We start from the raw sequence: 24,746 nt of genomic DNA, 5'->3' as shown, positions 1-24,746 counted from the left end.
CACTGATCCACGGCTCCATTTCTTAGCCCGTACCTGATTGTTTTCATGATTACTGCTTTGTAGTACTGTTTGAGATCTTGTACTGCCAGGCCACCTTCCTTCATATTTTTTTATTGATTCCCTTGATATTCTTGGCCTTTTGTTTTTCCAGATGAGTTTTGTTATTGTTTTTACTAGCTCTATAAAATAATTTTTGGTAGTTTTATTGGTAAGGCACTGAATGAGTAAATTAATTTAGGTTGAATTATCATTTTTATTACATTGGCTTGGCCCACTCATGAGTAATTAATATTTCTCCAGTTGTTTAGATCTACATGTAAAACGTATTTTGTAATCGTTTTTATGTAGTTCCTGGGTTTGTCTTGGGAGACAGACTCCCAAGTATTTTGTATTGTCTGCAGTTATTTTAAATGGAATTTCTCTTTCTATCACTTGCTGCTGGACTTTATTAGTAATATATAGAAAAGCTGATTTCCATGGGTTTATTTTATATCCTGCACCTTTGCTGAGGTTGTTAGTTTTTTCACTAGTTTTTTAGTTGATTCTCTATGTATACCATCATGTTTTATGCAAAGAGTGATAATTTTATTTCTGCATTTCCTATTCTAATTCCTTCAATTTCTTTTTCTTCTCTTATTGCTATAGCTAGCATTTCTAGTACAATAATGAATAATAGTGGGGATAATGGGCATTCTGTCTTCACTCTTGATCTTATTGGGAAGGCTTCTAGCTTATACCCATTACAAATAATGCTTGCTAATGGTTTTAGATAGATAATATTTAACATTTTAAGGAAAGCTCAATTTATTCCTATGCTTTCTAGTGTTTTTAATAGGAATGAGTGTTCTTTTTTGTCAAAAGCTTTTTCTGAATCCCTTGAGACAGTGATATGATTTTTGGTTTTTTTATTGATATGGTCAATTATACTGATAGTTTTCCTAATATTGAACCACCTTTGCATTCCTGATATAAATCTCACATAGACATATTGTGTGATCTTTGTGATAATATTGATATGATCTCCTTGCTATAATTTTATTTAAAAATTTTGCATCAATATTCATTAAGGAAATTGGTCTCTCTTCCATTATATCTCATTCCACATCCTCCATTTCTTTAATGTGGAAGCTGCTAAATCTTATGTAATCCTGACTGTAGCTCCAGGATATTTGAATTGTTTCTTTCTGGCTGCTTGCAATATTTTCTCCTTGAGTTGGGAACTCTGGAATTTGGCTATAATATTCCTGGGAGTTTTCACTTTGGAATCTCTTTCAGGAGGTGATCAATGGATTCTTTCAATTTCTATTTTACCCTCTCATTCTAGGATATTAGTGCAGCTTTTCTTGATAATTTCTTAAAATATGATATCTAGGCTCTTTTTTAAAAATCATGCTTTGCAGGTAGTTTAGCAGTTCTTAAATGGTCTCTCCTCAATCTTTTTTCCAGGTCAGGTGTTTTTCTGATGAGATATTTCACATTTTCTTCTATTTTTTCATTCTTCTGACTGTTTTATTATTTCTTGATGTCTCATAAAGTCATGAACTTCCACTTGCCCAATTTTGATTTTTAAGGAATTATTTTCTTGAGTGAGATTCTGTACCTCTTTTTCTATTTGGCCTATTCTACTTTTTAAAGACTTCTTTTCTTCAGTGAATTTTTGTACCTCCTTTCTCATTGGGCTAATTCTGCTTTTGAAGGTGTTATTTTCTTCAGTATTTTCTTGCGCCTCTCTTACCAAACTATTTACTCTTTTTTCATTATTTTCTTGCATTACTCTCATTTCTTTTCCCAATTTTTCCTTTACCCCTCATTTTTTTTTTAATTTTTGAGCTCTTCCAGGAATTCTTTTTGAACATGAGACCAATTCTTAATTTTCTTTGAGGCTTTGCATGTCACTATTTTGACATTGCTGTCTTCTTCTGAGTTTGTGTTTTGATCTTCCTTGTCATTATAGTAACTTTCTATGGTTAGGTTCTTTTTAGTTGTTTGCTCATTTTCCAGCCTATTTTTTGTCTTTTAACTTTATATTAAAGTTGGATTTTGCTGCTAGTATGGAGGAAGCACTGTTACAAGCTTCAGGTTTTTCATGTTGCTGTTTTTAGAGCTAGTTCTGAGGGGGTCTCTCAGTTTTCAGTTCCTCCAAGGTGGTGTGATCTAGGAAGAGATGTGGTCAATGCTATCCTGGCTTGTACTCTGGTCTTTACCCAGGGAAGGACTTTGCTTCCCTGAAGCTGTAATTGCTTTCACTCCTTTGGCCCTGGAACTGGGACCAGGCCTCTTGCATCCCTGCAGTCATAAGAACTAGTGTTCCTCTTTGCCCTGGAATTGTGATCAAGAACTGCATATGGCAATATAACAGGGTCCTATACCCAGTGCCAGCAAAGGGTCCCTTGTAATCTCTTTCTGACCAGTTGTCTGACCACCTTACCATCTCTGGACTGAGAGCAGTGAATATAAGCTCACTGAGGGCACTGTGCCTGGCATGTAGTATGGCTTAATTAATGCTTCTTAACTATATCTGAATCGAATAGATTCCATTTGTCATTTTGGAAGCACATCTCATTGTTATAGGTGGGACCTAGGGGCCACAGGAGGGAAGATTCCCAGGAGAGGATCATGTCATAGAAGAAGCCCACAAACCCATAGATATACATTGCTATAAGAATCTGTGATTTGGGCGCCCCAGTTTGTTAGCCATAAGGTCCCTTGGATGAGCCTGGAGAATAGAGAGGGCTGGTTTCTCTGTTGTTGTGATGGAGGTTTTGCTGCCTCTTCACCTTGAGGGTTAAACTTCTCTGAGTGGTATTTCCTGAAGTAGGACTCATGCTGCCACCAGGTGAGGGAAGGGAGGCCGGTGAGCAGAGGAGATGTTTACAAATCTGAGACTTTAAAAAATAACATCACATTGTCCATTCCCCCTTGCCATCCCTCCATTCTCACCATCTTTGTGCTTTTTTTGGTTAGCATTAAGCTAAGAGGTCTGTATCGCACTTCTCCTCTCTCCTGTTCTAGGATGCTTTCTAAGGTTATAGTTTCTTCTTTCAAATAATGATAATAGCTGACATTTATAGAACCCTTTATGGTTTACAATGGTGTACAATTCATTTGGTCCTCTCAACCACCTTGTAAGGTAGATACCATTGGTTTTTTAGCAGCAGGAGTTGAATCCAGATTTTCCTAACTAGAAGTCCACCATTCAAGGTGAGCTTGATTTTGATTCCTGGCAAAATCTGAAAATGTATTATTAAAGGGATGGCTGTTAGCATTTAGAAAAGGAAATGGTAATCTCAGTGAGCCAGTGACTTGGCCAAAGGCAGGAATGGCACCCCTGTTGAATTTCCAGATGACACAAGTCTAGGAGGCATAGTAAATACTGAGATCTGAAAAGACTTTGACAGGCAAGAATGAGGGACCAAATCTAATAAAATGAAATTTAATAGGGGTAAATGTGAAGTCTTCCTCTTGGGTTAAAAAAATATGGGCTGAAAAACAGTTCGGTGAAAAAGACCTCAGGGTGGGTGTGGGGGGTTCTAGCAACCTGTAAGAAAAGTGTTTGAGGCTGAATTTGAACTCAGGTCCTCCTGACTCCAAGCCCAGTGGTCTATCTTTTAAAATTTATGCTACTATTGTAGTATCATTATATGAGAAGTTATTAAGAATTGAAAAACACAACTCTTGATTTGGAAATTACAGAATGTTATCTGAGTATTTTAAAGAAAGGAGGAGAATGCTGAATTCCCAAAAGAGAATAAGTAAAATTTAATTTGGAAAAATGTTTTGTGTTGCTTTTGTGAATGATACAACAGACCTTAATTGTATTTGGATAAATCAGGCTTTTGCAAACTGTTAACTAGAGCTGGGGGAAGAGGAGGGAGGAGGTTTGCAGGGTATTCAGGGAGAACTTAGCTCTTCTGGTATGAGGATTTTCTGAGCTCTTTTCAGGGCTGCTCACCCACCTTTGGTGTCTACCTTTTCACCCTACTGTCACCTGTGGCTCTAAGAAGCTGTAGCATGTGCAGCAGCCACACCCTGGCCACACCCCAGTAAAATCATTTTGGCAGATGGCTAAACCAGGATAAGGGTGACCAACAGGCCTCAAATCCATTGGTGTGTTAGGGGGATATGTACCCAAAGCATGTGAAGACTTCCTCCAGCAGAATGGGCAGATGAGAACAATTTGTTCCAGCAGGCCATGAAGGCAGCAGAAGCAGGTGCTATGGAGAGCTTAGAGCTTGGTCAGACATCAAAGACACCAAGGTCATTCATTGCACCCTGGGCCACCACCAGGACTTTTGTCCTTCCACAGGACTTTGATGACTCAGGAAAAGAGAGTGAGGCTGACTACTTTGTGCAACTGCCTCACTTGAATCCAGATCACACTTGAGTCAATATATCACCCCACGATGTCACTGGGCCTCTTCAAAAATGGATGAGTGACAAGAAGATCAACAGAAGTCAACAGTGTGGTGTGGCAACCCAATACCTTGATATTAGAATACACCGACTCTCCCATTTTTGTCTTTGTAGCTCTAACATTAAGTACAATGCCGGTGCGTAGCAAGGTGCCTGCTACACACTATATGCTTAATAAGTACTTACTGATGAGACTCGCCTTATCTGTAGGCACCTGCTGTGGAAGACTTCATTCCATTCTGGCTTCTCAGACCCTGGTATGCCCTCTCCCACCTCTGTGCCCCATGCCTGGATTGCTTTTCTTCCTCCTGTCTGCCCCCTAGAATCCCTAACTTCCTTCAAGGCTCCTGTAAGGTGCTACTTCTTATAGAACACCTTTCCTGATCCCCACACTGGTATGTTCTCTTCCTCTTATAATCACCTGGAATTTGCTTATTTATTTTACTTTATGTATATGTTGTATCTCCTCAGTAGAATGTAAACTCCTGGGGAACAAAGACTATTTCCTTCTTGTTTTTGTATCCCCAGCACCTAACAAAGTGTCCAGCATCCAGCAGGTGATTAATGGATGCTCCAACTAGGATCGGCTTCCTTGTGGCAAAACTCTCCCCGCCCTGCCCCCACTCCAATAGCAGGTGGCCCAAAACTATTGATCCTGTGCCCCCATCTCACCTTCATTAGTCTCTGTGGTAATGCTGCCAGTGGGTGTTAGGTAAATGCATCGGAGAAGACAATGTGGGCCAGCGAAGAGCTAGACTGAAAACTTACCCAAGTAGATACCCCACATAATGAAGGACATGCTGGTACATTGGTAACTCACTTCCTCATTTGGTTGGCCTTCTTTTACTCCCCAGTCTGCAAGGCCACTTGAATCCTCTGCTCAGATGCCGAGAACTTGATTTTTCCCCGTTGCCTCCAGTAGCTTGTTTCACTCTCAGAACATCTTGTTGCCTCTCACAGTGCCCTAGCCCTATAGCAACCTCCAATTTCTAAATCAGTCTCTGCTCTCACCTTGTTCCTGAAGATTCACTTAGGTTGTCATCCTCCTCCTTCTGCTCCACTGAACACTGACCCAGAATGGCTTAATGAATGGTTTTAGCAGGTAGTGAGTTCCCCTGGACAGAAACTTTTAAGCAAAGTTTCAACAACCACTTATTGAGTATGTTGTTAGAATTCTTCTAGCATGGGTTGGACTAGATGGCCACTATATAGAATCCCCAAAAGAGTTCCTCAGTGTTTGCAGGATGACACTAAAGAAATAAGGTGGATTTTTGCATCTGGTTTATGGAAGTCTGTCTCAGTATTTCTTTTAATCCTATTATAAGTCTTCTGGAGTAGGATAATTGCCACTTTCAACATGAAGAGATCCTAGTCAGAAATGATATTTCCTTCATCCAATCTCATATCATTTTGTTTGTTCCTGCCTCATGGTCTCCTGAGAGTTCTGAGGGCTTGTCCATAGCTTTCTAAGGACAGGGCAGAAACCAGAGATCTCAGTTCCTGCAGAAGCTCTTGGCAGACAAAGCCCATGCCCATGCATGCCCATGGGACTCGAGAGGAGGATTCTTGAAAGTGGATAAGAGATAGCAGTCGGGGTAGTGAGAGCTCCTACAGAAGCACACAGGAAAAGCAGATGTGTAGTTATTTACTTAGTATGGTTGTTTCCCTACAACATTCCCCCTGGCATGCCCTTTCAATGTAAATCTTACTCTTTTGCACTCTGACCTGTCTTTTGAATACCAAAAAAAAGTCCAAAAAAGGTCTAAAAGCAATCTTTTGCTCTCTTTTAAATGTCATTGAAAAGGAGTGGCTACTCCAACAAGAGTCTGTCTTACCTGCCTGTCCTCAAGGAGGATACATATTACTGGGGTCATGTACATATACTTGAATCTCTATTAATGCCCACTTCAGTGTTTTACAATTATATGCTTTAATAAATATTGCGAGGATCAAAGAGGCAATATTTGTGAAATGCCTAACGCATAGTAGGTGTTATATGAATGCTTATTTCTTTTCCTCTTCTCTTCCCGTAAAAGACAAAACTGAAAAATAGATCCCTCCCCGCAATGAAAATGTAGTCTTCATTTTATTAGAGATGGTGGTATTTAAAGTCTTTGAAAGAGATTTCCATTGGGGCTGGTGCGCTGTGTGCTAGTACACATTACAACCTGTCTAATCAAATGATCTTCATAAGTTGCTGTGGCTGAAAAAATTCCTTACCTAGTAATGACTGTAGTAACAGAGAGGCATTCAGGTGAAACAGCAAGGCAATAAAACAGTGTAGATGATAATTGTCAAAATGCCTATGTGGTTCTGTATTGCAAAGTGTATGAGACTCTCCATAAAGAAGATAAAAGAAATAAACCATTTATTCAGGCACAGAGAACCAGATCCCATAACCAAATGCTCAGCTCCCACAGAGTCAGTCCACTTCATCATAACAGCAAGGAACCCAAAACATTCAATACAGAATATCACAACATGGAGCCTTGCCATCCCAAAACCTCTCTGACCCCCTACTGGAGTCTTCCCCAAAACAAACTCACAGTACAGCTAAGTCAGCCTGTTCAGTTCTAACAATCACAAGGGCGGCCATTAGCAGCCATAACATCTCTCTCATATACCTCTGAGCAGAGGGGTGAATGAGAAGGAATGACATTTAGAGATGTAGCTCATGTGTTGATTTGTTTCTTTCTCTCTCCCTCCCCCCCCCCCCTCTCTCATCATTCTTGTTACCCACTGACAGCTCATCCCTCAGATAGATACTCCCCCTTGCAACCCTTAAATATAGTCAGGCAAAACAAATCAACACATGAGCTACATCTCTAAATGTCATTCCTTCTCATTCACCCCTCTGCTCAGAGGTATGTGGCGTATTTTGTCACTAGTCTTCTGGTGGTTGTGCTTGGTCATTGCATTAATTCTGGAGTTGTTCAACATTGTTTTCCTTTATATTATCATGATTGTCATGTAAACTGTCCTCCAGGTTCTGATCACTTCACTCTGTATCAGTTCTTATAAGTCTTCACATGCATCTCTCCATTTGTTCTTTTCTTCATTTTTTATGATGCAATAATATTTTATTACATTCATATACCATAACATGTTCAGTGCTTTCTCAATTGATGGGCACTAACTTTCTTTCTAGTTTTTTGTAGTATCAAAAAGAGCTGCTATAAACATGTGCATATGGATCCTTTCCCTCTTCCTTTAAGCACCTATGGGTTCCAAGAGGAAGCAGAGTGATTTTAGTGATTTGGGGGGTGGGGTGGGTAGTTTCAAGTTCACTCCTCCACCAAGAATGAATTCATGTTCCCATCCCACCCAAGCCCCTCAGTTATTGTTAGGCATCTGTGTTGAAGAATTTGAGGGGGGCATCTGTGCCAGTCTGATGAGTGTGAGGTCAAACCTTTCTTTAAGATGCTTAGATGCTTAGTTAGCCCTAGCTCCGTATCAAGGCTCAGCCCACATGCCGCCTCCTACAGAAAGCCTTTCTTGATTTCCTCCTAGCCATTAGAGCTCCTCTAATTATCATATAAATTTGTTTTTGTTCAGCCATTTAAGTTGTATACAATTCTTCACGACCCCATTTGGGGTTACCTTGGCAAAGAACTGTATATATAAATATATATCTTATCTATAAATAGGAATTTCGTATACATATACGTTTATATATAAATATGACAAATATATACATATTTATATACAATATGTGTATATATATGCTGTACATATACACATACACAGTAGTTATATATTTATACATACACACAGAATACTTATCTATTTATACACATATACAGTACTTTGTTTATAGAATGGTAGAATATAAATTCCTTGAAAGCAGGGGCTATTCTTCATTTTGTTTTGTACCCCTAGAATCTAGCACTGTGTCCTGTATATAGTAGGTGCTTAATAAGCGCTTACTAGATTGGATCTGATATTGAAATGACTGCTCTTGCCCTTGTTTTTCCCTCCCTGGCAGGTATGTGCGGGAGAAGACAAAGACTGGGGTGGATATGCGTGTTGGCGTCCATACGGGCACTGTGCTGGGCGGCGTGCTAGGCCAGAAGCGATGGCAGTATGATGTGTGGTCCACGGATGTTACTGTCGCCAACAAGATGGAAGCTGGTGGCATCCCTGGGTGAGTGATTCCTCAGAGTCGGAGAGGGAAGAGGCGGAGAGGCTGATCGCTTCACAAGAAGGAGGACCTGATCAGGGCAGGACTGTGTCTGCAGGGGAATGTGTCCCCTCTGCCGCCCACTTCTTTCCAGCTACTGCTCCCCATATAAATGAGTATAGAATTGTGAACCATCAAAGCTGGGAGGGACCTTAGAGGTCATTTAATGCAGCCTCAGTTTCCTCCTCAGGAAATCCAGGGCCTGAGAGGGAAGTGGCTTGGCCCATTAGTAGCAGGAGGAACCTTGGAGGGCATCTAGTCCAACCTCATCTTACAAACGAGGAAACAGTGGAGTGACCTGCCCAAGGTCATACGGAGCTGAGTCTCACCCCTCAGTCCCCTGGCTTTTTTCTACTGTACTTCACTGCTTCGTAGGTTAACACTTTAATATTCCCTCAGTGAAGATATTTGTATTTTAATATGGGATCAGAAGTCTATACCGGAGTTGATTGTTAAATTTTCAGTGTGAGCATTTACTCCTCAGAAATGAACAAATACTACAAATCAGAGTTTGATTCATTGTTTTGTTCATTGTCTTGACTTAAGAAAGTGATGGAGAAAATGCTAATAATGTAAATTAAAAGTGTCCTGGGTGCATTTTTTTTGGAGAGCTTATTGTTAAACATTTACCAGCCCACTGTTGTATGTAACTACTAAAAAGCCTCCACGAGCCAAAGGAATGAATCTCAAACAGGACTTGATTTTTTTAGGAAATGAGCATACCGTACCAGTTTAAGTTTGACAGTATTTCCCAGCTCCAAATTGGGTGATAAATTTCAAGATTCACCTGCCAAATCAAGGTCATTTATTAACATTTTAGACTAATAGTGTACTTTTATACAGCCTCTTGTGCACATTAACCTATTTGAGGCTCATCCTAAGTATGAAAGGTAGATCATGCAAATGTTATTGTCACCATTTTACAGACAGGAAAACTGAAGCTCAGTGAGGTTATGTGAATGACCCAAGGTCTCATAGCTAATGAGAGGCAGAGCCAAGCCTAGAACTCAGGTCTCCAGACCCCAAGTCTGGCCCTCTTCCCACTGGCCCATCCTGCTGCTCAGAGAGCTGAGGATCACTGAATAACAGACTGAGCTCTAGAGCTGGAAGGGACTTCAGAGAGCCTCTAGTATGTTTAGTTCTCACTTTACAGATGAGGAAACTGAGGCCCGGGGAAGTTCAGTGACTCCCAGGTTTACATAGGTAGTATCAGAGGTGAGATTTCAACCCAAGTCCTTTGACTTCAGAGCCAGTATGGGAGAAATAACTCGCTTTGACTTGGCCTGTTTTATTTCAGGCTGCACACCTTAGAGGAACAGCTGTAGCTTGAGAGAGGAGGGGATGACAGAAGCTTCATTCATTCATTCATTTGTCTGTTTATTTATTCATTTATTTATTTTGCAGTTTATATTTTAATTTTCTTTTTTTTCAATTACATGTAAAAAAGGTTTTTTTTAAACATTTATTTAAAAAAATAGTTCCAAATTCTCTCTTTCCCTCCCTACCCTCCCCACCTTGAGAAGGCAAGGAATTTAATAGAGATTAAACATATGGAGTAATGCAAGACATATTCCCATTATGAGCCATGTTGCAAAAGAAAACACAGACAAAAAAGAGAGAGAGAAATCAATAAAGTAAAAAAGTATGCTTCGATCTACATTCAGACTTCATCATTTCTTTCTCTGGATGTGGCTGGCATTTTCCATCATGAGTCCCTTGGAGTTGTCTTGGATCATTGCATTGTCGACAGTAGCTAGGTCATTCACAGTTGGTCATCTCACAATGATGCTGTTACTGTGTACAAAGTTCTCCTGGTTCTGTTCACTTCACTTTGCATCAGTTCATGTAAGTCTTTCCAGGTTTTTCTGAGAGCCACCTAGCTCATCATCTCTTATATTACAAGAGTGTTCCATCACAATCACATTTGTTCAGCCATTCCTCCAAATAATGGACATCCTCTCGATTTCCAATCCTTTGCCACACAAAAAGAGCTGCTATCACTATTTTTGTACCTATAGGTTCTTTCTCTTTTGATGGCAGAAGTTTTAGAATTTGGTGCTAGGGCCACTGTAGAAACTCCAGTACTGACTTGCTCCCCCTCACTCTAGGCGTGTGCACATCTCACAGAGCACCATGGACTGCTTGAAGGGTGAGTTTGAAGTGGAGCCAGGTGATGGAGGCAGCCGCTGTGACTACCTGGAGGAAAAAGGCATTGTCACCTACCTCATTTGTTCTCCTAAACCCGTGTCTCCAGATCAGCAGCAGACCCCTAATGGTATCAATGGCACGGTGAGTACCTGTTTTCTCCTGCTTCATCCTTGAGCCCAGCTGGTCACTAGCAGCTCCTCCAACAGAGAGGGAAAGAGGATGGAGACAATCAGAAGATTCCAGCTCATGAGATAAAGCTGTGCATTGTGGTCATTTCTCACAACCTGGAAGTGGTGCATTGTGGGAGGCAGGAGTAGGTAACACTGTCCTTGATACTTAGGTGTGTTCTTGAAAATTTGAGTGTAAATTATGCACAATGGGCTTATTAATTAAAGTCACCATTAATTCTTTTGTCAAATAGAACATCCTTTTATTAGATAAATCTGTCAATTCCAGCCCCCTTCCATATATACATTAAACCTTTCTGTAGATTATAAGTTTCTTATGTCAGATTGCTTAGAATGACAGAAATAGAAGGGATACAATTTGAAAACTCAGAAGTAGAAGCTGGTTTGGGGAAGTAGACAATGAGTTTAAGGAGACACTGGGACATCCATTCTAGAATTGCTAGAATTATGATATCCTCCCTTCCAATAAGAGCTCAGGGTTTTAAATTCAGGATGCATAGTTACCTGAGTGTGATTTGTAGATATAAGAATATTTTAAAAATATAAATTTCCAGGGGAGCAGAGACACATATCAACTCTAGAATATTTATCTTGAATATATTAACTTCCCTGGGTATGCAGTGGAGTTTGAATGTGATTCCCAACAGAAGTCATGATATATAAAATGTGTGTGTGTGCGCGTGTGCGTGTGCGCGTGCGCACGCGCATGTATTGGGGCTGAGGGTGGGGGAAGGCTGGCTTTGAAATACAAAGATGGTTAGAAACCAAAACATGGGTGGCCACAAGGCAACTACAGTTTAACTCAGTCATCACAGAATCGTAGAATGTTGAGGTGGAAGAGACCTGAGAGCAATGTAGTTCCACCCACACCTGAATAAGAAATCTCTTTCTAATATCCCCAGCTAGTGGTCATCTAGTCTTCCCTTGACGAATTCTCATGATGGGGAGCCCACTGTCTCCTAAAACAGCCTTTTCCACTTTAGGTTAGCTCTAATTTGGGGGGAATTTTTCTATATATTGAATTAGGTAGTACAGTTGTTGTGACTCTGAAGCGTACATGGTATTGTGGATGAGTGCTCAACCTAGAGTTTGGAAGACCTGGGTTCAAATACCACCTCCAACACTTCTTAGCTGTGTGACCCTGGGGAGCAGTCACTTAATCTATCTGGGTCTTAGTTTCTTTATCTTTAAAATAAGGGGCTGGACTTAATGGTTTGTGAGTTTCTATCCAGTTCAAAATCTGCAAACTCTATGGTCTTTGAAGAATTGAAAATGAGGATCACTAAAAGGGCAACAGACAGGAATAGGGTGGACATAAGCAGGCTCCAATACATTACCAACAAGGAGTTAGGAAATAGGAGCACAGTAAAAGTTGTCGTCAAAGAAATACCTGAGCAGAAAGGAAGACAGGCTGGTCACATGGCAAAAGTCAGGTGCAACTGATAGCCCATAAACTTCACTGGTATATTTGCAAGTCAAGAGAAACAAGGAAGACCCACCCAACATATTGAGTGAACATGAGGGAGAACTTACGGGAGTGCATGTGTGAGTTGCACAAGATGGCAGCAAAGATGGGTTTCATTCTGCACTTTTAGAGAGAAAAGTCATATTGATAAGATAACAGGCCCACTGGGAAACACACAGAGGAGGAGTGAAGCTTTGAAAGATTATGTGATTTACCCAAAGGTCACAACACAAAGCCATCTGTAGAAAGTACCATATGATTAGTAACATTTCTGACTGGTGATCATGGAGAGGCTTCATGGAAAAGCTGCCTATAAATTATGGTTATGATTTTGATAGTTAGAAATGGGGTAGGGCTTGGGGAAGACATTTCCTATGGAGGGAAGTACCATGGAGAACTTTCAGGGGTAGCTATATGTAAGATATGTTCAGGGGATGGCAGGCTAATTTAGGTGTATAGAAGTGTGGAGAAATAAGACTGGAAAGCAATCCATCAACAAGCATTTATTAAGTACCTGCTATGTGCCAGACACTGAGCTAGGCACTAAGGATACAAATACAAACAATGACAAATGCCATCCTTCAATAGATATGAATATGTAGCTTTCAAAGGAAGAAATCCAAGCTATCCACAAGCTTTAAAAAAAAAGGGCTCCAAATCACTTAATAATTACAGAAATACAGATGAAAACAGTTCCACCTTACACCTCTTAAACCTCCAAAAAAAAAGGGAAAATGACACATGTTAGAGGGACTACAGGGTGTCCCTAGAGTCTAGACACATAGGCAAAAAATGCATATTTTGAAATATTTGGAATATTAACAGGCCTTAGCCCCCTTGACTTCTTTTTCTGGGGTATGCTAAAGGAGAAGGTGTACTCAACGAAAATCCCAGATGCAACACATTTGATTGAATGCATAAAGAGTGAATGTGCTAAAGTTGACAGCAATGTGGAGTTATTGCATCGAGTTCACGTGAATCTTGCAAAGAGCATCAACCTTTCCATCACAAGTGATGGAAACCATATTGAAGATATTATTTGTTAATATTCCAATTAAATAAAATGATGTTAAAATTTTCATTCATTTCATTTCTTGAAAATATGCATTTTTGCCTATGTGTTCAGACTTTAGTAACACCCTGTAGAGGAAAACAGGCAGGTTAATGCACTGATGATGGTGCATCTATGAATTAGTCTAGCCATTCTGGAAATCAATTTGGGACTCTGTCCCCCAAAGTCACTAAACTGTACATACCTTAACTCGGAGATATCACCTCTAGGTCTATACCCCAAAGGGATCAAAGAAAGAAGAGAACCCATACGTACAAAAATATTTACATTAGATTTTTTTAGTAGCAAAGAAGTGGAAACCAAGAGGATGCCCCCCAAATGGAGAATGGCTAAACAAGTTATGGTATAAAAACGTGAGGAAATACTATTGTGCTATAAGAGATGATGAAGGGGATGGCTTCAGGAAAACCTGGGAAGCCTTGTATGAAGTGATGCAAAGAGAAGTGAGCAGAACCAGGAGAATAATTTATACCACAAGAACAACATTGTAAACCCGCTTTGAAGGACTTAAGAATTCTGATAATACAATTTCAGAGGCTCAATAATGAAGCATACTGCCAACTTTTTGATAAAGAGGGGACAGACTCAAGTTGCAGAATGAGACATACATTTACAGATACAACGTGGGGATTTGTTTGAGTAGATTATGTATATTTGTTACAAAGGTTTTTTTTCTCTTTTCTCAATTTGAGGAAGGGGAAGGATAGTATTGTTCATGAGAACAAATCCCAAAATTTGAAATGTTTTTTACAAAGAAGTTTATTAGGTCGTTTGGTAGAGGAGAACTCCAAAGGAGGTGTGGCTCCCTCTCAGGCTCTGGAAGACTTATTATGTAGGGTTGAGATGACGGTGCCTGCACACGAACCACACATACATAGTTAAGCACAGTTGCCGAAAGGGCAACTTGAAAGCAAGGTAGAATGAGATAGATCTGAGTAACTGCAGACATTTAATAAAATTTGGGCAAAAACACCAGGGAGCCCAAAACATTAGTTTGGGTGGACCCATCACAAATCCTGGATATGGTAACCCAAAGCAAGAATGCTTTGGGTGGATACAGGACGTGGGGGAAGCCAAACTCCCTTGTAGTCTTCTCCAGCATTCCTAGAGAGTTATTGGCGTCAGGGGACATTCTGGGTGTAGACAACTTTTAATCACATAGAATTGGATTTAAACAGCATAATAATTTCCCCAAGCAATATAATAAATCATTTTTAGGGATATAATTGACCAAGAAAAAGAGAAAGGTTATTAAGATATGTTTTTTTAAATGTATAGAAGAGAACAGAAGAAGAAGAAAGACAGCTTTGAAAGCAATATGTTAAATTTGTCATATACTTAAAAAGAATAGCAAGGTGTACATAATAGAGATTCACAGTTTCATGTGCAATCCCCTTTTTCTGTTCCCTTGTGTGTGTGGAAGTGCTTCTTTAGTTGTGTTTGTTAAGTTCAGATCTATGTGTATGCAAAATAAATATAAAGAGAATAAATGTGAATTAGTACAAAATAGCTAAATACAAGTAAGCTTGGGAAGGAAGGTCCTAGCAGTTTGGAGAATCAGGAAATGTTTCATGTAGGACGTGTTTGAACTGCATCTTGAAGGAAGATGGAGGGGAGAAGGGAGGGCAGTCCAGGTGTGGGGTATGGCCAGTACAGATGCGCAGAGATGGGAGATGTGGGTTGTAGTCAAAGATCTGTGAATGAGATTGTCAAGAACAAGAGTGTGTAAAGAGATGGAATAGAGATGTTGATCAAGAACTCTTTTTAAAAATATCTTAAGCTTCTGATTTGAGAGACAGAACAAGGAAATTTTTGACCCAGGGTTACTGGGGGATAATCTACTTCCCATCATTTCCCACCCAAGTCAGGAAAGTGAATAAAGTCAAGCTAGTAATGCTAACTCATTCCCATGGTACCTTAAAGTTTTCAAAGTGTTCTCTTCAATAATCCAATGAATTAGGTAGTATAGGGATTATTATTCCCACTTTGCAGAGTTTCAAAGTTCTGTGATTTGCCCAAAGTCACACAGCTGGGAAGTCTCTGAGCCAAGGTTTGAACCAGGTACCACAATTCCTGGTCCAGTACTATGACACACATCCTGCCTGTGGCCCCTAATTGCTGTTCTTTCTTGTTGCCAGGCCACAAAGATAGGGCTGTCGCAGCCCAGCTCCCCCATCCTGATCAACACCAAGGAGACCAAGGAGCCCAAGGAGCCGAATGGAAGCATCACAGCCACCTCCCCAACCCCTGAGGAGACCGAGGATCTGGACACCCAGGTGAGCAGCAGAGGGCAGGGCAGGAGCAGCACTGGGTCTGCCTCTGGGAAGGTGTCTCCTGGCCGAGGGTAGACAGGCAAGTCTCCAGAAAAGAGCATTAATCCTGCCATGGTGGGTAGTGCTAGGGAGGGAATCACAGAGCCTCACAGAACTTGAGAGCTGCAAGGAAGCTCAGCAGAGAATCCTTGCTGCATCCCAAATGACAAGTGCTCATCCATCCTCTGCTTGGAGACCTCAAGGGAAGAGAAACAACCTTCCTCCCGAGTCTGTCCTTTCCATAGCTTTGTTGTTCAGTCTGACTCTCCATGACCCCATTTGGGGTTTTCTTGGCAAAGATGCTGGAGTGGTTTGCCATTTCCTTCTCTAGCTCATTTTACAGATGAGGAAACTGAGGCAAACAGGGTTAAGTGACTTGCCCAGGGTCACGCAGGTAGTAAGTGTCTGAGGCTGGACCCAAACTCGGGAAGATGAGTCTTTGTGGTTCCAGTCCCAGCACTCTGTGCATTATGGTGTCACCTAGTGCCCAATTCCATAGCTGGACAGCTCTAATTGATAGGAAGTTTTCCCTTACACAAAGTCAGAATTTGCAATTCCTTTGCAACTTCCACCCATTGTTCCTAGTTCCTTCATCTGGAGCCAAACAGAGCAAGTCAAAGTCCTCCTCACAACCACTCCCCAAGTTCTTGGAGATGCTATCATGTTCTCCTCTCAGCACTCTCTTCTCCAATCTAAACAACCCTAGCTCTCCCAGATTATCTTCATAATGCCTGAACTCGTGGCTGCCCCCTTCTGGATGCTCTCCTGCTCATTAGTGGCCTTCCTAAAATGTGGTGCCTGTATCAGAAAGCATACTTTTGAGGGGTGGCAGAGGACAGGAGGATTATCATCTTCTCATTCCTAGAAGCTACGCCTCTCGATGTAGCTGAAAATCACATTAGCTTTTTTGGCTGCCGTGTTATCCTGCTGATGAGCTTACAATCCACTAAAACCCTCAGATCTTTTTCAGGCAAATGCTTCCCCTACCTTAGTCTTGAGAAGTCAGTTTTTTGAACCCCAGAAGCATCTCACAGCAGTAAGAGTACCTAAGTTGAAATCATAGAATCACAGAATCTCCAAGTTGTAAAGGACTTGACAGTAAAACTCATGCATGAACTCTGCCATACCTGACAAATGATCATCCAGTCTTTTCCTGAAGACCTCCAGTGACGGGCAGTGACCTCTCTAGGCAGCTTGAGTCGCCTTCGGACAGCACTAATTGTAAAGAGACCTGGGTTCTAGTCCTGGCCCTGACACTAGTTAGCATTTTGATTTTGGGCACATCACAACTTTTCTAGGCCTGTTTCCTGGTTTGTTAAGTGACAGGGGCTTAGATTTAGGTGGGGGAATCTGGGAAGATCAAAGCCATTCTTACTGGAATGCACATTCTGGTGGTGACACTGACAAAATAAAGTAGGGTGATTTCATCCATCATGGGCCTAAAAACAATCATTGTTACATGTGCCTCCTTATAACACATGCTTTAATTTACTTGGCATTAGGGGATTTGTTTTGTTTGACTATACATATTTGTTAGAAGAATTTGGTTAGGGAAAAAAGTAGATTTTTGCTAATTTTAAAAAATGAGATATAAATATGTATATAAATATGTGTGTATATTCATATGTATATTTATACGTGTGGGTATGGGTGCAGATATGTGTATATTATGTGCATGTATGGATATGTATGTGTAAATATGTGCATAAGTATATATGTATGTGTATGTATATGCATATATGTGTGGATATATATGCACAAGCATACACATATACATATATAATCTACACACATATATATTTAATTTAATTTAGATTTTGTTGAATGAACAAAAATCTACTTTCTTTCCCTCCTACTTCTCTCCATGGGGAGTGGGGGGATGAAACTAAATTCTTCTAACAAATATGCATGATTAAAAAAAAAAAAACCAAATCTCCTAGTGCCAAGCATATTAAAGCATGTGTTATAAGGGGCCACATGGAACAATGGCTGTTTTTAGGCCCATGATGGATGAAATCATCCCACTTTTCCAAATGTTTCTACACACACACGGGCCCCAGCATCATCTGGTAGCAAGCCTGAAGGTTTGCCACTGATGTCCAGGTGCAGGAGTTGGATTATAGGTTCATAGGACCTCAACTTTGGAGACCTAAAAGGTCATCTAACCCGACCCTCTCATTCTCCTCTCTTCTTTTTTAGGTAGTTCATTTAGATTTTAGAAATAAATTACTATCAATATCTTTTGTTTTTATTTTATTTCTTTCCTAATCTGTCTTTCCCTGTCCCTGTCCCAGAGTGCCATCTTTATAACAAAGGACAGAAAGGAGGAAAAATAGTTTAGCTGAACTAACCAACACATTTTTAAAAACTCTGACACTTTGTAAGGCATCGTTTCCCATGGCCTTTCCACGTCTGCAAAAGACTGGAGGAGGCAACGCTGATGAGGAAACTGAGTCCCAGAGAAGGGAAGTGATATGGGCAAGGTCACAAGATGACAGGGCTGAGACCTGAATCCAAACCTCCCAAAGGCCAGGCTAGTGCTTTTGCCTCTCTGCTAACCCACAAGATACGGTAAAGATCAATGTGAAGGAGGAAGTACAGAATCCTTCCTGGTGGTTGATCTTATTTTCTAGAAAGACTCCCAAGTGATGTAGCAGCAGAGGTAGGTGATGTTATGAGAGAAATCAAAGGAACCCTACAAACCTCCCCAGTTACCTAGGCTTGCAACCCTGGTGTCATCCTCAGCAAATTATTGAATGCATCCCACATTTCCAAGCAGTTGCCAGTGTGTCTTTTTTTTTAAAAAAAAAAATTTAAACTTTTATTTTCAGCTCCAAATTCTTTCATTTTCTCTATCCCCTCCCCTACACATTGAGAAGGCAAGAAATACAATGCCCGTTATGCACATGAAGTCAAACAAAACATTTCCATATTAGCCAGGTTGTGGAGGGTGGAGGGGGAAGCATGAAAAATAAAGAGAAAACAAAGTATGCCTCAATCTGTAGTCTGAATTCATCAATGCTCTCTCTGAAGGTGGATAGCATTTTTCAACATGAGTCCTTCAGAATTGTTGTGGATCATTATACTGATCAGAGTGGCTAAGTCTTTCACTGTTCTTCATAATTATAATTATAATATTGCTGTGTTTAATATTCTCCTGGTTCTGCTCACTACATTTTGCATCAGTTTTTCAAAGTCTTCCCAGATTTTTCTGAAACCATCCTGCTTGTCATTTTTATACAACAATAGTATTCTATCACAATTATATACCATAACTTATTTAGCCGTTCTCCAATTGATTTGCATTCCCTCAATTTCTAATTCTTTGCCACAACTGTTATAAATATTTTTGTACGTGGGAGTCTTTGTCCTTTTTCTTTGGTCTCTTTGGTGTTCATACCTTGAAGCAGTATTGTTGAGTCAGAGGATATGCACAGCTTTATAGCCCTTTAGATGTAGTTTCAAATTGTTCTACAGAGTGGTTGGACCAGTGTTCAGCTCTACCAGCCATGTATTAGTGTCCCTATTTTTCCATATCCCTTCCAGAATTTCTCATTTTCCTTTTCTGTCATGTTAGCCAATCTGACGGGTCTGAGATAGTATCTCAGAGTTGTTTTAATTTGCATTTTTTCTAATTATTAGTAATGTAAAGCATTTTTACATGACTATTGATAGCTTTGATTTCTTCTTCTGATCATTCTGACCATTGACCATTTTTCAATTTGGGAATAGGGCTTATTTTTATCAATTTGGCTCAGATCCCTATATGTTTGAGAAATGAGACCTTTATCAGAGGAACTTGCTATAAAAAACACTTCCCCCAGTTTCCAACTTTCCATGTAATTTAAGTGATGTTGCTTTTGTCTGCGCAAACCATTTTTAATTTCATGTAATCAAAATTATCCATTTTACCTCCTGTGATCATCTTTATCTTTTGTTTGGTCATGAACTCTTCCTTTATCTACTGATTTGACACGTATCTTTTTCCATGCTCCCCTAATTTGCTTATGATATCAACCTTTATGTCTAAATCATGTATCCATTTTGAGCTTATCTTAGTATATGGTGTGAGATGTTCTTCTATGCCTAGTTTCTGTCAAAGGGCTTTCTAAAATGCTAGCAATTTGTGTCAAATGGTGAGTTCTTGTCTGGCAGCTAGGTGAAACTATAGTGCACAGAGTATCAGGCCTAAAGTCAGAAGACTTATCTTCCTGAATTCAAATTCGGCTTCAGACATTTCCTAGCTGTGTGACCTTGGGCAAGTCACTTAACCCTGTTTGCCTCAGTTTCCTCAACTCTAAAATGAGCTGGAGAAGGGAAATGGCAAACCACTCCAGTGTCTTTGCCAAGAAAACCCCAAATGGGGTCACAAAGAGTCAGACATGACAGAAACAACTGAACAACAAACAGCTAGAATCTTTGTGTTTGTCAAACACTAAGTTTCTGAGGTCATTTGCTTCTTTATATTGTGTATCTATTTTGTTCCATTGAACCACCAATCTATTTCTTATCCAGTACCAGATTATTCTGAGGATTCCCACTTTGTATAATTTGAATATATTGAGTATAATTTGAGTATATATTTGAGACCTGATCTGTCCTTTTTTCTCGACTCATTTAGTCATCACTCTAGCTCGGGTCTTTAGTACCTCTTAACTGAACTGTTAAAATCACCTTCCATTCGACCTTCCTCCAAGCCTCTCTCCAGTCCATCCTCCTTGTAGCTCCCAAAGTGACTTTCTAAGGGGTAGTTCTGATCGGATTGCCTGTAGTATAACATACAACCCCCCTCTTTAACTTTAAATCCTCTCAAAACCTAATCCCCACCTATCTTTCTGCCTTTATTGGCATCACTCCCCCTCCCCTGCTCTGCAGTCCAGATCAATTGGCCTTCTCTCCATTCTTTGTGCAAGGCACCCCCATCTTTTGTCACCTTGATCTTCTCTCCTTCACAAACTCTACTACTTCCCTGTTACCTCTAGGATGAAATAGACAAGCTCCTCTAGCATATCAGTCCCTTCCTAACCTGGCCTCTTTGTACCTATCCATTCTTCTCATGTTACCCCTCCTGGAACACCGTAAAGTTCCAAGTGTCTGAGGCCAGGTTTGAACTCGTGTCTTCCTGACTCCACGTGCTGCATTCTGTCTCCTGCACCACTTAGCTGCCTGTTTGTGTTACCATGGTCTGGTACAATGCTCAGGCTTAATAAATGCCGTTTAAGGCCTGGCTATGGAGGTGTTGTGGTGCAGTGGAAAGAGTTCTGGATTTGGAGTTCAAGCATGGCCTCTGTCACGGACTACCTGTGTGACCTCAGGCAGGCTGGGTCCCCTGCCCCGCCCCGGCCTCATTTTCCTCATCTATAAAATAAGGGCTTGGACTAGATGGCCAGGAAGGTCCCTTCTCTCTCTAAACCTATGACCCTATGACTTATCGGTGGCTCTTCCTCTCTCAAACATGCTTTTAAAATGTTTTACTGTTTCTCCTTCATTGTTTACATCACTGTCACCTCCCCATCCCCTACCACAGAACCTTCTCTTACAACAAAGAAAAGCATAGTCAAGCAAACCAGCGTATTCTCTGGGTGTGGATGTAGATGCCTCCTTCTGCACCCATAGTCCATGACCTCTTTGTTGAGAGACGGGTAGGAGGCCTCACTCTCAGGCCTCTCAAGTTTCCATTCTCATACATTCTGTGTGCAGGTGGTCAACCCTTCGTTCCCCAACCCTCGGCGGCGCTTGCGCCTTCACGATTTGGCAGAGAGGGTTGTGGACGCCTCTGAGGATGAACATGAGCTCAACCAGCTGCTCAGTGAGGCTCTGCTGGAGAGGGAGTCAGCACAGGTGTAAGTAATATGGCCCCTCTCATTCCCCACACCCCATCCCTGACTGGCTAATGAGGGTGGGGGGGGAAGAGTCATGAGCTCATTGGAGAGCCTTAGACTATATTTCTGGTTAGCTTAGAGGGGTATAGAGCTAGGACTGTATCCCTCATTCATTCATTCAACAAGTGTTTATTAAGCACCTACTGTGTACCAGGCACTGCGTTGGGAATACAAACACAAAAATGATCAAGCCTCTGCCCTCAAGTAGATTATAGTCTATGGGGGTGTCGGAGGGGGAAGGGGGACATCACATACATGTAGGGAAATACCCAAAGACATGCATAGTAACTGTGGGGAGGGGTGAGTGCAGGAATCAAGAAAGGCCTCCTGTAGGAAGTGGTACCTAGGCTGAGCCTGAAAGGGGGGTGCAAGAATTCAAGGGAGGGAGGGAGAAGAAGGGGAGAGGGGGAGGAGGAGAGGGGGAGGAGGAGAAGAGGAGAGAGAGGAAGAGAAGAGAGGGAGGAAGAGAAGAGGGGGAGGAAGAAGAGAAGAGGGGGAGGAGGAAGAAGAGAGAGAGGAAGAGAAGAGGGGGAGGAGGAAGGAGAGAAGAGGGGGAGGAGGAAGAAGAGAGAGGAAGAGAAGAGGGGGAGGAAGAGAAGGGGAAGAGGAAGAAGAGAAGAGAGAGGAAGAGAAGAGGGGGAGGAGGAAGAAGACAAGAGAGGGAGGAAGAGAAGAGGAGAAAGAAGAGAAGGAAGGAGGAAAAAGAGAGGGAGGGGAGGAAGAGAAAAGAGGGAGGAAGAGAAGAGGGGGAGGAGGAAGAAGAGAAGAAAAGGAGGAAGAGAAGAGGGGGAGGAAGAAGAAGGGAAGAGAGGGAGGAAGAGAAGGGGGGGGGGGAAGAGAAGAGGGGGAGGAGAAGGAAGAGAGAAGGAAGGAGGAAGAAGGGAGGGAGGGGAGGAAGAGAAGAGAGGGAAGAAGAGGAGAGGAAGAAGGAGGAGGAGGAGAAGGGGATATTCCAGGTATAGAGGACAGCCTGTGCAAAACATAATTCGCTGGGACTCATTTTCCCCCCACAGAGTAAAGAAAAGAAACACGTTCCTTCTCTCCATGAGGTTTATGGACCCTGAGATGGAGACACGTTACTCAGTGGAGAAGGAGAAGCAGAGCGGGGCTGCCTTCAGCTGCTCCTGCGTCGTGCTCCTTTGCACGTCCCTGGTGGTGATCCTGATTGATCCTTGGTGAGGGGAGTGGGCTAGGCAAGGCAGCAGAAGGGACAGATTGCTTTCACTTGGGCCTAAATAAGGAAAAACAGCAGCTGGGCTGGATAGTTGAGTGGAGAGAGCACTGAGTTTGGAGTCAGGAAGATTTGCGTTCAAAACCCGCCTCAGATAATTGCCAGCTGTGTGACTCTGGACAAATCACAAAGCTGCTTAGCCTCAGTTTCCCTGACTAAGAAATGAGGATAATAATAGCACCTACCTCACAAGGTTGTTGTGAGGACGGAAGAAGAGAACACATGCAAAATGTTTTGCCAGCCTTAAAGCATTATGCTGATGCTGTTACCCTCATTAAATGTGGATGGGAGCGAGCTCCAGTTTTGCTCTACTCAGACTGCAGTACTCAGTGATGCCCAAGAATGAGGTAGAGGTGGGGATTCAGCACACCTGGATGCTGGCCTCAGCTCTCCCCCAGACTTCAGTGAACTTGATGATGTGTCCAGGGGAGGGCTAGGCCTTCTGCTCCATGATCCTTCCCCCTGCCTGTCCTCTTCCCACCCCCTTTAAACTCAGTCAGGATGGTGCTGGATAGAGGAGGCTGAGTGGAAAGAGGTCCAAGAAGAGGTCAGAGTCTATAGCCGATGTGGGGTCCAAATATGTCCAATCTGCAAGAAAAACTTCTGAGGCAGAGCTCTAAGAGTCCATGGCCCCTTCTAATAAAGTGGACCTCAGATCTTAATCATGATCTGTTTGATACCTGGACACTCTGGAAGGCAAAGCAAAATACAAAATCTCATTGGTTGATAGATTGTTTTGAGTGCCAAAAATAAAACACCAGCCAAAAAATGGTATATCAGCAAGGGGGTTATGGTTTGGGCGAAGCCCAGGCTATCTCTACTGACTAATTGGTCATAAGATAGATGCATTCCTTCTCATGTTAGGCAGGAGGGGATGGTACCAAAAACAAATTGGGGAACTTTCAATACCACGCCACCCATGCTAGGCTTGGACAAGAAATTTGAGCAAATCAGGATGGAGATATCTTTGTCAACATTCTTATGGTTGTGCAAGTGAGCTTCATAACTGGTGAACAAGTAGTGAATGTTGAATTAAAGTTTTCAAGGCCTACTGTAAGAACTTGTTTTATCTAATTATTCCTATGTGATTTATGTAAAATATCAGACTGATTAATATTGATTAGAATGGAGTAGAGGGCCTGATATTTCACACTAAGAAGGGCCCAGAGGAGTCTGGGACAAGACGGCAGTGGTTCAGGAGCTGTGTCACCCAAACAGGGCTGGTTTCTGCCTTTGCTGTCAAAGCCTAAAGGATTGTTTCCTTTTCTAGAGCACCCCGATCCTGGGTTCTAGACCTTAGAGCTTTCTCACTTTCATTTTCTGTCCTTCAGGCTGATGACAAATTACGTGACATTTGTGGTTGGAGAGATCCTGCTGCTGATTCTGACAATCTGCTCAATGGCTGCCATCTTCCCCCGGGTAAGGAACCACATGGTTTGCTTAGACTTGAGGCATGCGGAAGGGTGAAGTTGGAGCAAAGCCGACCACTAGAGAGATTGGTAACCATATTGTCACAGAGTTTTGTAGAGGCAAAAGTGGGCATGGACACAGAATTATAGGATTTAGAGCAGAAAGGAACCTTGGAGATCATCTTGTCCACTTTCTTCTATTTTCCAATGAGAAACTGTAACCCAGAGTTTCCAGGTTAAGTTATTAAAGGGTCAGTAGGTTGTTAAAGCTGAAAACTGCACTGAGACTTTTGGGACATGGTGTGTAGGTATCTATAACAACACTTGGCCAATCCTCTCTTTCATTTCTTTGCCTGTGGTTTTGACAACTTTTTCCACAATGTATTTGAATCATACTGAACAATGAGAGACCGCATGGTGTAGTTGACAGAGTTGTTCAGTCATTT

General features: G+C 41.6%; 1 protein-coding gene across 1 annotated transcript in view; it reads left to right on the top strand.

Moving 5' to 3' along the window:
* Positions 1-24,746, top strand: part of ADCY3 (adenylate cyclase 3) — a 122,873-nt gene that overhangs the window by 79,024 nt on the left and 19,103 nt on the right. Inside the window, exons 6-11 of the mRNA XM_036749498.1 lie at positions 8,399-8,557; positions 10,702-10,882; positions 15,605-15,742; positions 21,479-21,621; positions 22,674-22,835; positions 24,223-24,310. Coding sequence (XP_036605393.1) covers positions 8,399-8,557; positions 10,702-10,882; positions 15,605-15,742; positions 21,479-21,621; positions 22,674-22,835; positions 24,223-24,310 — 871 coding nt within the window. The remainder of the gene's footprint in view (positions 1-8,398; positions 8,558-10,701; positions 10,883-15,604; positions 15,743-21,478; positions 21,622-22,673; positions 22,836-24,222; positions 24,311-24,746) is intronic.

This window comes from Trichosurus vulpecula, chromosome 3, assembly GCF_011100635.1.
Source record: "Trichosurus vulpecula isolate mTriVul1 chromosome 3, mTriVul1.pri, whole genome shotgun sequence".
NCBI lineage: Eukaryota > Metazoa > Chordata > Mammalia > Diprotodontia > Phalangeridae > Trichosurus > Trichosurus vulpecula.
The sequence above is the reverse complement of the archived record's forward strand: the minus strand, read 5'-3'. Positions and strand labels throughout refer to the sequence as shown.